The sequence below is a fragment of the Squalius cephalus genome (assembly GCF_949319135.1).
Source record: "Squalius cephalus genome assembly, chromosome: 5".
Classification (NCBI taxonomy): domain Eukaryota; kingdom Metazoa; phylum Chordata; class Actinopteri; order Cypriniformes; family Leuciscidae; genus Squalius; species Squalius cephalus.
This window is the reverse complement of record NC_137126.1, coordinates 11371821-11387100: the sequence shown is the minus strand read 5'-3', so window position 1 is coordinate 11387100 and position 15280 is coordinate 11371821. Positions and strand designations below refer to the sequence as shown.

The window sequence follows — 15280 nt, the reverse complement described above, 5'->3', positions numbered from 1 at the left end:
AATTTGAAATTGGTATTGAGAATTGTGAAAAATCTAAAATTTTGGTTTTGTAGCAACCTTATTTCCAGCTAAAATAACTATATTGTGATATATCTCAGTGAGAAGAAATATCTTAGTAATTGTATCTCATGATAATAAGACCACATCAATTAAGAAGAGTAATACAGGGTCCATTTTGATTTCATGCTGACTTTATATTTAACAAAATGACTTAACCATGCAATAAGAGTGAATAATAAGAGTGTTTCATTTGCATGAGAACATCATTGCATGTTACAGACAGGAGCCAGTTTTGCATTAGAAAGCAGTTACAGTAGAAAGCTAGCATGTAACAGTAGAAAGACTGGTTTACGTCCATGCTGAATCAAAAAACAGCAGAAAGACTTTAAAACAGCTTGATTTCAGACAGAGTATAAACCAGAAAGGACATGGTCAGATGAGAGTACAGATGTTAGTCAGAGAAGGTTAAACTGGCAGGCCTCTTCAGTTAGGGTGGGTGAAATGTGTTTGAGGGTAGGGGCAGATGATGCTGGGCCTGTGCTGTAGGGCAGACTGTGATTTGTTGTCACTTCATCTAACTAACAACAACAAAATCACAAGTCTTCCACACAGAAGCAAGCCAGCGTTTACTCCACTCTCCTGGGTCCCACTCATTTGCCCCTCTGTAAATTATGTTTGGATTCTATCCCAAATGGAACTAATAAAACAAACCCTTTTGTACACATTTCACTAAAGGAAAAAATGTGAAAGGTCAGGCAAAGAGAAGTGCATGAAACAGCAGTCAAATGTATATGAAGCATGAAGCAAGTTTGTAGAACTATTGAAAATACAATTTAGTTCCACATACAAAAGCAAAAAGAGACAGCAATTTGGATTAGCATTTCAGCACCTCTATAGGGGCTTTCACACCAGAGAGTTATAGGGACTCAGTTACAGGATCTAGCCATCAAGACAGTCCCCCGAGAACTACATTTTTTCCCTAGGGCCATTTTCCTGGATGCAATCACACTGCCAGTAGGAACTCTGAAGTGACGCAAGCTGTCACAACGCCCTGCCACTCTGGTTGTTATGCAGGACTATCTGGTTGTTATTACAGTATTATAGCATTATAGCATTTGCCGTGTGGTTAATGCCCAATGTCGCTAAGTGAGCAGAAATACATAATCACGTTTTGCTTGGTCCCTTCAAAGTCGTATTGGATTTTCTCAGCGTAAAGGTTGAGAAGTACCTTGACTTCGGCGTCAGTCCATCTATCGCTGTTTTCCATGTTTACATTTATGCATTTGGCAGACGCTTTTATCCAAAGCGACTTGCATTGCATTTCAAGGTACACATTTACATTCTTATCAGTTCTTGCTTTCCCTGGGAATCAAACCCATGACTTTGGCGTTACAAGTGCCAACGCTCTACTGTTTGAGCTACAGGAAAGCCAAAAGCCAAATGTTCATGGAGTTAGTTTGTGGAATAAGTATAGGTAAGCAATTTACACGGCTTTTTAAAAATGGTGTTTCGTATGGCCAATCAACGCACAGTTACTTCATTGGTAGTTCCTACTGCGCTGGGTTAGACTCTACTATGATGTAGGAGCTACTTTAATCCCCCCAAATTCCTATAACTAAAATAGTTCCCAGTTCCTGCAGTGCGAACATGCCAAAAAGCGGGTACCTCCGCCAATAGTTATAGGAAATATGAAAATGTTCCTCCGGTGCGAAAGCCCCCCCATTTTCACCCTAACAAAATACAAGACTTAGTATACTTAAGGAAACAAGGATTTGTGTAACTGTGTCCAAACCAGGTATGACAATATAAAGCAGATGAAAAAAGATTTTTTTCTGTCCAGAAAAATAGCAGATCTATAAGGATCGTTATATGAAATCATTATAGAACCGTAATTATTAAGTGGAATCAGAACCCACACTGAAATCTAATTGGTCCAAAATCCCATTCTGATTGGCTATGATTCAGCACAGCATTTTTGTGACAGAAAAGATAAAAGTTGCTGGAAACCTGTCGCACCTAGTCAGGACACATGATGGTTAGGTGTCAGGATGGGGTTGTGGTAACGTGATGGAATAGGTGATAGACTTGCCTGTTCTGTAGTAGATACTGGGCATTCTGAATCTGGTCCTGTGTGCCTGTGATGGTAATAATCCGGTCCTCTGAGCCCTCCAGAGGCTCATCTATTTTGATAGAAGCTCCCGACTCATGACGAATCTGCTTGATCCTCTGTCCGCCTTTCCCAATGATTGAGCCGGCCAGCTAGAACAAGAGTTGAGCAAAGCTTTAGTAAGTACGATTCAGGGTTATTATGGTATGCTAAAACAATTGATTTGAAGTATTTGAGTTAAATTAAATTAAATAAGTATCTGCCAACAACTGAAACAACAAAAATAAATAGTTATTTTTCAAAGGCAGTATTTTGGGTGTGAATTAGGGCTGGGTATAGACCTTTATCACCGTCCCCATGTCATCACATCTGGCTCCGATTAGTAGCGGATTCGAATTTCTGCCTGCATTGTTAATGGATGATAACCAATTTTGCCAAGAAAATAAAACTTAGTTGAATTTGATAATAAATGTAATATGTAGTCTTATGTGATACCCCAGCATGGTATGGGTCTCTTTCATTTTAATGTGCACCATTATCAGAGCGATCAAATTGTCAGGGATGCCAGATTTGCCAGTCATGAGATGAATAAGGATCTGCACGCTGCTAAAGTTAATACCAGAGGAATGGTTGTAATGCTTTTAATTTGAGTTTTTTTATTGTTGCAACAAGTTCATTATGATTAATCTCCCATTTTGTCTACAATATACTGCCATCTGATTATTGCACTCAAACTTTGATGATGTCCCATTTAAGAGTTTTTTTTAAATAATCAACTCTGGGCTGGAAATATTCCCTTATTTGAACAACTTTTTAACTGTACAAATTTTATACTACTTGATTGTATCAGAAAGTAAAGAAAAAGCATTAAAAATGCAAACATTCTTTTTCGTCTTTATTTGTAATTAATGGTTATATGCGATTATGTACTGCACATACAGGTGCTGGTCATAAAATTAGAATATCATCAAAAAGTTGATTTATTCCGTAAAAAATGTGAAACTTGTATATTATATAGACTCATTACATGCAAAATGAGATATCTCAAGCCTTTATTTGTTATAATTTTGATGATTATGGCTTACATCTTATGAAAACCACAAAATCAAAATCTCAGAAAATTTGAATATTACATGAAATCACACAGTAATTACACAGTGATACCATGGTCATTGAAGCAGGTTTTGGTTCTTTTGGCAGTGTGGGCAGGTGCAAATCCTGCTGGAAAATGAAGTCAGCATCTCCATAAAGCTTGTCTGCTGAAGGAAGCATGAAGTGCTCTTAACATGTCCTGGTAGACGGCTGCGTTGAGTGGACAGCACAGTGGACCAACACCAGCCGATGACATGGCTCCCCAAACCAACACAGACTGTGGAAACTTCACACTGGACTTCAAGCATCTTGGATTGTGTGCCTCTACATTCTTCCTCCAGACTCTGGGACCTTGGTTTCTAAATGAGATGCAAAATTTGCTCTCATCAGAAAAGAGGACTTTGGTCCACTGTGCTTTATTAAATCCAGAGTCAACGCAGCCGTCTACCAGGACATTTCCAGAGCACTTCATGCTTCCTTCATTTTCCAGCAGGATTTGCACCGGCCCACACTGCCAAAAGAACCAAAACCTGGTTCAATGACCATGGTATCACTGTGTAATTACTGTGTGATTTCATGTAATATTCTAATTTTCTGAGATTTTGATTTTGTGGTTTTCATAAGATGTAAGCCATAATCATCAAAATTATAACAAATAAAGGCTTGAGATATCTCATTTGCATGTAATGAGTCTATATAATATACAAGTTTCACTTTTTTATCGGAATTACTGAAATAAATCAACTTTTTGATGATATTCTAATTTTATGACCAGCACCTGTATATATACAGTAGGCTTGTACGCTCCCCTTTAAATCAAGAAATGTGTGTCGGAATAACATGACACAATTTGTTTTCTGTCATTATACCCGATTAATGATTGTAAACTGGTGTTTTTTAATAAGTAGCTGTGATGAACTGAACATGTTGTGAATTGGACTCCATTGGCTGGTTGTGTGTTTGTTTTGCATGCAGCCAACGAGAACAACTCAGTAGAAAGAAGTTTCTTGCCATTTCACAGTATACTGTCTTTTTTGCATTCTGTCTTAGGTCAATTTTGTTTCTTTTGCCATAGCACTGAAGATTCAGTAGAGGGAGAATGCTGACAAAGAAACTTCTAATAGAACAAAATAAATAATAAAACCAAACTATGCAGTTGTGTGTTAGTTCAGCAGTATGCATTAACAACTGCATATATTAGCACAAAAATAACAGAAAACAGACAGAGTAAAAAAGTTATTATATATAAATAAATATGATTAAATATATAATATAATAGTATATAATAAACAATATATAAATAATACTAAAAATGGCACTGGTGCTTAGATGTGGGCAAATCAGACTCGGGTCATTTCCCACCCGCTTGTCTTTCTCTCTACTATTTCCACTCATTTATGTGCACCACCAAATAAAACGCAAAAAGCCGCAAAAACAAAAATCTATCTAAAATTGTAAAAAATTTCCTTTTAAAATAGTATGAAAGCACAAACTATAATAACCTTATATATAATATGGTTAATAAATCTGCACATTTTACACTCACATCTTTAGGGATGGTCACTTGTGTTGTAATAACAGGCCCACCAATGTCGCTGTAAGAACCTCGACCACCTGATGACACAAACATCTTACTGTGATTCAGCCATTTTATAGTTATATGTCGGCCTCTCATTCACACTCTTATACAAGCATAATTACAATATTTAATTCATATTCCATTATCACAGTATCTGACACTCACCAGATTGGAAGGGCTCCCAAGAAGAATTATTGTCTTCAGGTGAAACAAGAAAAGAAAATAAAAGAAGATGGAAAAGGTGATCAAGATATCAGAGCTACGACAGAGAAGGATAAAGAGAGAAAAGCAGGAAACACTAAGCTATCAAGAGGAGTGCAGTGCTCCGTTTGACTGGAGATAACCTTGAGCTGGTGTTTGTGTGTGTGTGTGTGAAGCTGAAAAACACTCACCATATCCACCTCCACTCTGTGTACAACGATGGGGGAAAAAAAAAAAAAAAAACATGGAGTCAATTCAAAGAGCACAAGCATATACTCAAAGCACATTCTACATGGATAACTCATTTTTTCAAGCTCCTAATCTGACACATACATTTAAAATGAAAGCAATAAACCACTCGAGGCCATGCAATACAGTGATTTTACCCCACTTAAAGGTTTTTAGGTCACTGCTTCACACACCTAACGCTCCTTACCACTGTAAAACACTTGTAAGGCTTGGGTTCAAGGGGCCAATTGCTTTTTTTAAAAAACTGTGGCAACAGCAAAATGACAGATACTAATGATCAATAAATAATTAAAACTCATTTCTATTGCATTGCAACATTATCATGACAATTAAGCATATTAACCCTAATTTTCATTACTGTAATCTCATTCAAAAAATTTCACAATATTTAACTCGTTGCATTACAATTTCTGTATTACAATAGTGAGCCCAGTGAACAATGAAAAATGGAAGGAATAAGTATTATGGTATCAGGAATCAAAGGAGGAAAATGGATTAGTTTGTCATGAATTTGCCAGAATGCCAAAATCCTTAATTCTAAAACGGTCTTTTTTTTTTTTTTATTGCAACATTTTTCGTTATAAAAATAAACAACTATTCTATAGAATTTATTACATCGTTGATATTAGACAATTGATAGAATAGCATATTGTCTATATTACAGCAGCTTCGAATGTACCACATCCAATTAGAGTCTAAACTATCAGTTTGTACAGCAGAATTCAGCATGAATGTGCTTGATCCTCTCTGTGGACAACGACAGGCTTGCCATCTTCCAGAGCGCTCAACTCACTCAGAGCAGCGTTGCACAAAGTTCATTGGCGAGTGTGATGGCTTTCACCTACGTATTTAACTGCTCCTTGGTAACCAAGGCAACAAGTGATTCAAAAATCTGTTGCCAAGCAACAGCAGGCCAAACCAGTGCACTAGGCATAAGAGCTTCACATATGCATCCATTACACTTGTCACTTCAGAGAGAAAGAATAAGCCATTACACTTTTTTTTCTGAAAGTGCCCATTAATGACATGAAAAAGACTTTCCTTCACAATGATAGATGACAATCAAGTAATGAGTCAGTATAAATGTTGCAAAAATACAAATCCACATGCACATTTATCCTCACCATGCTCTCGTAGCGGTCTCCAGGTCGCCCCCTTCGATCACTGCTTACAGGAAAAGAGACATGTTTAATTTGATATGCTTGTAGTGGGCATGCATCTGAAAGCTCTGAAATAACCCATTTTCATTTACACGCCAGTTTCGTGCGCACAGAACGTGCACCAGAATAGAGTGTTCTCTTTCGTGCTTTAATAATATGCACAATTATATCCTCATAAGAGCAGTCTTAAATGAACGTAAAGAGTTGTGAGTGAGATCCGTGTCATCAGCAGCATCGGCTGGTCTTAAAGTGGCAGCAACCACTAATGCTGTCCGTCATTAATGTTAATCAAAGAACAAAGATAACAGAGAAAATACTCACTGCTCTTGACTAAAGAACTTTTGTAGCTTTAATAAGGATTAACCTATATTTAATTTATAATTTATGCAGTGCAGACTGTTTGATAACTTTATTCAATTTCTGTATATTTCACAGGGCACAGGTAAATATGACATTTATTATGGGTTTAAAAGAGGATTATTTTAAGTTCACTTAAATGAAAAGTTGTTATACATTTTATACATTAGGTTTCAATTACACTAATGTTGAATGACTATAATCATATAAAAATAAAAAATAAAAATCTATTTCATTGAGACATCATGTAGCTGTATTAGTAACAGTGATACTGGCCTTCATTCATAAAAAGACATTAACCAAGTATTTAAAATATTGGCTACTGTCTTTATGTAGTTCCTACATTAATTTGGAGATTAACATTGAAATTATTACATTATAAAATAATTTATTTAAATGATTACATTTTGTATATTAATAATATGAATATTTATAAATTAAATATATATTTATTTAATTAAAATATTGATATTTAAATAATTTTTTTACGCAAATTCTTCTGGTTAAAATTGCAATTTAAAAAGTGTTGTGCATATATATATATATATATATATATATATCTCAATATGGCCTATATATGGCCTATAACTATAAATCATTAGCCAGGAACACTTCAGTACACTAATACTGGAGAAAAACATATGGATTGTCTACTTCAAATTTCTTTAGCGAGAAATAATATTTTTTATATTTTTACCCAAAATTGGGTGATGTGAGCATTATAAATATGTTTGTTTCATTCATACTGGAAGCCAGAGGGCGCCCTCACGCAGACAGTCCAAAATATGCCTCACAGAAGTAAAACTTATAACTTCCAGAAAATCCCTAACATGGACAAAGGCATCCAGCTATCACTGTAACTGAATAAAAAGAAGATAGAAAAGCTTTGACTTATTAAACAAAGATAATAAACAAGACTACAACAGTTTTTCTGTATTCTTCAAGCCAACTCATGTATTTTCATAAGAATAAATTATATTTATAAATGCAATGAAAGCTAATCGACATTAATTAGATTACAGAGAAAAAAAAAAAAAAAAAAAAAAAAAAAAACTACATACATACATACATACATACATACATGTATGTGATAATATGTGATAGGAAGCCACTTCAGATCCTAAATGGAAGTTATTTAAAACATTTGACTGACATTATGAAGTGACTGGAGTAAAAACGTAATATTTGGTACGTTTTGCTTTTCAAATCCACATCATAAGTGACTCAAACTCACAGCGCTTGCAGAGACAGTTTTTCAGTTTACTGAACTGATCAAGCCGCTCTGATCACACTGCCACTCCTCACTATGAAACACACGGTGCATATATTTATTAAAAAAAAAAATTTTTTATAAAAAAAACCTGCTGCCTTTGCCATTTCATATTTTCACCTAGCCAAATCGGGATTTCGGTTTTATTTTGATTAATCGTGCAGCCCTACATAATAGTGATCGACCGATATATCGGGCCGATATTTGCGGGTTTTACGTGTATCGGCAGATACGCGGCTGCTGCGTTCGCCGATAGTTTTTCCCCGCCATTATTTACAGACAGGCGTCCGCGCGCGGGCAGCTCTGTGTTGCTGGAGACGCTGCAGTTCACGTACAGCCCATGCACTGCCCCTCCCACCCTAGCAGAGTGCTGGAAGCCTCTTCAAGACAACGGCAAGTTTTAAACTTTCAAAGCATCTTTTAACTGTTTGACTTAGCTGAAATATTGCCATACACTTTGAAAGTGGAAACACATTGCTCTATATGTGCGTGCAACTATAGCTAAACAAGTTTGTGGGTCCAAATGGAAAACGCGAATGCCAAATGCCTCATATATAAAACTGCTTGTCATTGTATTTAGGGAGCTGCAAATAGCTAAGTTTGAGGCTATCCATATGCAAACGACAGCTGTTACGAACACTGGTCAGAGGATTAAATAATGCCGACGTTGTTCCGTGATATTTGTGGGAGTTTTATTCAGTGACCACCTGGCTGAGATTTGGACGTGTGCTCATAAAAGAAGCGACGCGGTTGCGACACGCATGCTTTGTCTATGCACGCATGCGATGCAGTGCGCTCGTTAGTCCAGGCGCTCCTTTGTCGTGGTGAGATGAAAACATTTAAACTTTTCAGAATGCCGCAAGCGCACGCAGGTCATGTGAGAAAAAACAACTGACCTTTCCATGACAACATCGAAAGCTCGGCCGAACAGCTGATCATAGCTGGACAGGGCGGGTTTTTATTTCTCATCTCCATAAATATTAGGGCTGTCAGTTAAACGCGTTATTAACGGCGTTAACGCAAACCCATTTTAACGGCGTCAATTTTTTTATCGCGCGATTAACGCCTAGCAAACTTTGTAGGTTTTTTTATTTTTTTTTTTATTTTTTTGACATGCTTTTGCAACAACTAGTAACGTTAGTACAACACCACCGGATCTAGCTAGACCGGAAACAAAACAACAGGCACGCCGCACACACTTGTTTGGGCTTGCGAGCCGGCCAAAGAGTGGACGAGAAGCCGCGTCTATGGACAACTTGTATCGCACATCGGACGCGTACTTTCTCAGTTTATGGCCAACAATAAAAGGTGTGTGTACACTCATAGAGAATAATGTGTTCGAATTTTAAATACGAGGCGCTGCGCTTCGCTTCTCGTCCAGTGTGCGACTCCCTTTAACATTATGTTTTGAGTGGATGAATGATGAGCGCGAGACGCCGAAATAGATGCCAATAAGATTCTGAATGGAAAGTTTAATTTTAAAAAAGTGGCCAAAATGTTTCAGTTGACAAGACCAAAGTGATCTGTGTGTTTTGTCATTGTGAACTGAGCTATCATTGCAGCACGTCCAGTCTGAAATAGCCTACTACTTGATGGTGTTGTGCCGAATTTTGACTCCTGCCAAATTATTACCCCCCTCGTTGAAGTCAGTACCTGATTGCCTAATCCTAACCCCACCCCTAATTCTAACCCCTCCCCCACAACTAATCCTAAACCTACCAATACTAGGGGGGTAATAATTTGGCAGGAGTCAAAATTCGGCACGACAGATGGCCAAGCACACTGATTCGCTGATGCGAATTCTCCACCCCCTCGTCAATATTAGGACCTCGTCAGTATTTCTTTCACCCTTTTATTGATGGACAGTGTTACATTGTGTGAGAGATTATTTGCTCCAAGTGAGAATGTTAGTGTGAAATTGAACACTATAGTATGCCAATGTTGATTTCAAAAAGAAACATTTGCTCAAAGCAAGCCGATCCACTTTTCCATGTTGATAAGAGCATTAAAATGAGAAAAAATAATGGGACAAAAAGAAATCAAGAGACATTGAGAATAGATAAAACTGTGCGATTAATTGCGATTAATCGCGAGTTAACTATGACATTAATGCGATTAATCGCGATTAAATATTTTAATCGTTTGACAGCACTAATAAATATATGTAGTTGTAAAGGGCAAGAAATAAATTAATCCTTACTTCCTCATCATCATGGAGATCGCAGTTCATGGTTGCATAGCAACGACAGACGGCACGGGAGAAAGGAGAAAGCTGCGCGGCCGTGCTTTCCACACGTTCTTTTTAGACGCGATATGTCTCTAATTCATAATAAACTGAGAATCTATTTGGTTTAAAATCGTTTTTGTTTTGTCTAAAATGGAGATCACGATTACATGTATCAGACAACTACACAGAATAACATGTTCCAGTCCATTTATAAAAAAAAACTAATTTGAATCATTAATTCAAACACATTTAAAACAAATGAATTCAGTCTCAGCAGTAAAGCAGTATCGGCTCCAAATATCGGCCCAAGAAAATCGGCAGCCCGTATCGGTCATCGGCTAAGGCTGATGAAAAAAAATCGGTATCGGCATCGGCACTAAAAAATCCATATCGGTCGATCCCTACTACATAAAATAAATATTTAAATTGAAAAGGCCATCATTTGATTACAAATTGTAATTGAACAAAGCAGTATAACTTTAACACATTGCTGAGAGTGAATATTCACTAGGAACGAGACTTGAAATTGAAAAAGCATGTCTATTTTTTTCTTTTCACCCAAAATAATTGATCAGCTTTTAGGTCAAACATAAACCCATCTTGAGTCCTCATGAGTCCTTAATTGTGCTATGGAGTTTCCTTTGTGTCTTTTTTATTCAATCAAACTGCGTTTGAGAATACAACCAATTATATTATAATTAAAACAATTAAAAGATTGCAAAAAAGAAGTTGATCACAAAATTATTTACAGTGCATGTAAATCTTTGAAAACCTTTATTTTTCGTTGTGCATTTCGAACACTTTTCATCACAAACGCACAAATTTTGCTCTCTTTTCTGTGGGTCTAAATCTTTTGCTTGCAAGTTGAAAAGTTTTGCTTGCGAGTGAAGCTGTGTCTCAGTGGGCGGTCTCTACCAACCAGGATGAAAGACCCTTTTCTATTGGTCACCCTGGATCGAAGTGACAGGTTGACCACGCCCACTACGTTTTTCCACTGCTGCCGCGCAGTGTCTGAGAAGATCGGGCGAACTTGTAACATGGCGAGCAACAGGTCCTTTACTGGATAAGATAACTGATTTAATATCACTGATGAGCGACACCTGCGCGATAAGCATAAGATGAGGAGCGACGACAGTGAAGATGAAGAGGACAAGCCTGGATTTTACATTGTGTTTGTGTGTGGCCAGTCTGTAGTTAGTTTTAACGTAGAATAGATTTTATTAGCCAACACAACAGCATTGCTAGCAGCCAGAGCCACCAATAGTAGCCTATACAAAAATTGGTTTTAAGCAAGTTATTTTTTTTATCTTTTGCTGTAGTGTGTCAGTAGGAAATATCAATTTACATTTCCAAACATTTCAAAATTAGCTGATGTAACAAATATATAACATTCAGAAGCATTTATATGTAACTGTGTAGGCCTACTTAGTTTTTGACTAAATACAAATTCAGATCATTGATCACAAATTATAAATCACTGTTATTTCTTTACTTAAAAGGTACACTATTTAACTTTTGGTGCTCTAGAGACATGCAGTTTTGTTAACAGACAGATCATGCACATGACATATAGCCTTTAGTGTGACTTGCTACTATTAGCTGCTGGTAGCAACAGCCGGATTCTTTTCTGACAGTCAGCGTTATTTAAATCTCTACCATTTAAATAGTTTAGTAGAAAAATAGTAGAGCATAAGAGAATAATTCAGTTCACTTGCCACTGAGTTTATGATATTAAATCAGTAAAGGACCTGTTGCTCGCCATGTTACAAGTTCGCTCACTCTTCTCTCAGACACTGCACGGCAACAGCGGAAAAACGTAGTAGGCGTGGTCAACCTGTCACTTCGATCCAGGGTGACCAATAGAAAAGGGCCTTTCATCCTGTTTGGTAGAGACCGCCCACTGAGACACAGCTTCATTCGCAAGAAAAACTTCAACTCGCAAGCAAAATTTTTCAACTTGCAAGCAAAAGATTTAGACGCAAAAAAAGAGCAAAATTGGTGCGTTTGTGATGAAAAGTGTTCGAAATGCACAAAGAAAAATAAAGGTTTTCAAAAATGTACATGCACTGCAAATAATTTTATCAACTTCTTTATTTTTGAGCCTTAAGAAGACTTTTTTGCAATCTTTTTTTTTTTTTTTTATTAAAAAAGAATTAGTTTTACTGTCAAACACAGTATGTTTGAATAAAAAAAGACAAAGGAAACTCCATCTTGTGTTTTCTCCTTTTATGTTGATTTGCAAACATGTAGTGTGCCAGTCAATTTTCTGCTTTTGTGGTTACTTACCTTGGTCTGTCATCCATATTGCTGTGATAGCTCTGGTGGGAAAATCTATCACCTCTGGAAACAAAAATGGTGTAATCAGTTATTCTGGTATGATTCATGATATAGGACAGACTGTCCAGAGAACTCACAGAAACTGCATTGATTTTTTTTTTTTTTTTCTTCCCATGTTTGATTGTTTTGTTCTGTACATTCTTGTGTCTGAGAAAGGCGCATTACAAATAAAATGTATTATTATTATTATTATGATGCCCTTTTTGCAAAAATAAAATCATGTAGGTTGTAGAAAACACTGCAATGCACAATAAGCAACATTCTCTACATACCCTCCTCTAGGTGGTGGTGGTGGGGGAAGAGGCAGATTTCGGGCCCTACTGCCCCCACGTCCTCCTCTCCCTGGTGGGGGTGGAGGTGGTCCACGGCGTGGGCTCATATCATCATAATCTCGTCTGGAAGGGGGCATGGGACGGCCACCACGGCCAGGAGGCATGCGATCGAACCCTCCCCGGCCACGCATCGGGAACCCACCCATTGGCCGTCGCCCTCTCTCTTCATACATCATGGTAAAACCACCATAGTCATACGTTTCATCATAAAAGTTTGGGTCATAGGGCTGGGCTCGACCTTTAATAGGAGCCTACAGATAACAGGACAAATATAAGCTTTATTTATGAAGCAAAGTGTTTATCTAAATAAACTGTGAATGTTGCTACAATGTAAAATGAGAAAACTGTATAATAAACAAAAGGGTAAAAAAGTCCTTGCATCTCTGTCATCATCTCACCTCTGAAATCAGCTCTAGAATGACCTTGATGCACTCAACCACACGCTCAGGTTTACCCCCGACTAACACTACGCGGTCAGTGGAGTGGGGGCAGCATTCCTGGAAGAGCTTGATTGTCGTCTGGGTATTCTTAAAAATTAATACAATTTCTCATCAGAGAAATACATATTTTTGGTTAAGCTGATATAAATATTTTAAGCTTCCTGGTTCAGAACTCTATTTTACGACATGGTATTTTTAGCACTGAGCTTACCTCCCTCAGTTCCTTGATCTTGGCACCTTTAACTCCGATAATGCCTCCGGCCAAACTCTGATGAATCAGCAGACGCAGCTCACAGTCAAAGTCAGTCCCGCTATAATGCTGATACTACCAAATATACAGAAAAAAAGAATGTTTAAGGACATGTGCAAACCAACCATACATAGTCACATCCACAGCTTCTCTATTATTATTCATTGAAATATTTGATATAATTAATATTTTTAAAACAGTTTATATATTTTTAGCAATGACAAATACTACTGTACTGTATACAAAATCTACACTAGGGATGCACCAATACCACTTTTTTTCAGACCAAGTACAAGTACTTACATTTGGGTACTTGCCGATACCAAGTACCGACACAAGTACTTAATAATACCATTACAGTATGGTCTGTCTTCTACATTACAGTCTTCTAACAATGTTTTATTTTCATCAGATGTTTTTCACTTTCTGACTAAGTATACAAAGTATACAACTTGTATAATCAAACTGCTTGTGTTAAAGGAACTAATTCTCAACCCTCCTCTTGACAATTTAGCAGAGCATAGTTTGCTCTACTTTTATCATCATCGCTTATCTTAAAATATCTCCAAACGGCTGACATTACTCCTCCTCCGACTACCTGCTCAACTGACGAGAGGTTAGGCTAATGTCACGTTGCCATAAGGGGCCGTTCACATCGCGTTTTTTGCGCATGCGAATTCGTTATTTCAAATGTAGGTGCGCGGCAAGCGCGCTCATAATAGAAGCGGCGCGGCACGCTCGTTTTTCCAGGTGCGCCTAAGGTCATGGTTGCATAGCAACGACAGACGCCACGAGAGCGCAAGCGCTTGTGGAAAGCGCTTGTAGTATATCGGTACGGCCGTGCTTTCCACACGTTTTTAGACGTGATATGTGAATGGCCCCTTAAAGCGGTATCGGGTGCGGTTGTATCGGGGTAGTTTTACAAGTACGAGTACGTGAGCACAGTATCGGACCGACACCTGAGTACTGGTATCGGTGCATCCCTAGTCTACAGTATAGCTTTCCAATTTGGAATAGAATATTGTATAAAGTCGGACTCAAAATTTAAGTTGTTATTCACTGATTTTTTTTTAAATCATGCCTTTGGAACAGTGCATCAACTTTTAGAGTAGACTAGCGTACAGCTGACATCAAACCTAATGGATATGGACTAAATCCAGCAAACACCAATTTGGATTTCATAGTGTTTTTAATACCTTCGATACTGGGTTTGGTATGCTCACCTCCTCCAGTGTAGGGATGATCTTCAGCAGAATCTCACCAATGGTCTCTATATCTGCACTCACACTCAGGATACTGTAGCAGAACATCAAGTGAAATGAAAGATAAAAGCAAAAAAAACAAAAAGAAAACAAAAAACAGATACAAAACTTTAGACCCTGAGCCCTGCTACATACCACAAAGCAATGAAGTAGGGGGAAATAACACTTTAAACCAAAAGAAAGTAAATTAAAAAGAGGACTGCTGAACACATGTTTTAAGTCTTCCAACACTGGACTGAGATACGGGCAATCGACATGCACTCAGTTCTCGCACATTCAATTAAAACAGGCCTTGAAGAGATGGGCGACAGTGGAAGGGCTGAGACTGAACAGGCACTGTACGGCTACACGAGCCGAGAAAATGAGAGAGAGCAAGACAGGCCTGCTTACCACTATGCCACCACCAGATCATTTGGG

At 37.6% G+C, this 15280-nt stretch overlaps 1 protein-coding gene across 6 annotated transcripts in view; it reads right to left on the bottom strand.

Annotated features, from left to right (window-relative positions):
• hnrpkl (heterogeneous nuclear ribonucleoprotein K, like) overlaps nt 1-15280 on the bottom strand; it is a 29990-nt gene that overhangs the window by 1989 nt on the left and 12721 nt on the right. The window contains exons 6-15 of one of the 6 annotated variants that reach the window (XM_079873231.1): nt 14825-14897; nt 13563-13676; nt 13310-13438; nt 12852-13162; nt 12529-12582; nt 6353-6395; nt 5171-5186; nt 4944-4976; nt 4746-4813; nt 2090-2259 (exon numbers count right to left, since the gene is read on the bottom strand). In XM_079873231.1, the coding sequence (XP_079729357.1) occupies nt 2090-2259; nt 4746-4813; nt 4944-4976; nt 5171-5186; nt 6353-6395; nt 12529-12582; nt 12852-13162; nt 13310-13438; nt 13563-13676; nt 14825-14897 (1011 nt within the window). Of the gene's footprint in view, nt 1-2089; nt 2260-4745; nt 4814-4943; nt 4977-5170; nt 5187-6340; nt 6396-12528; nt 12583-12851; nt 13163-13309; nt 13439-13562; nt 13677-14824; nt 14898-15280 lie in introns of all 6 variants that reach the window. The other 5 variants (XM_079873232.1, XR_013821427.1, XM_079873233.1 and 2 more) reach the window with 5 other exon arrangements.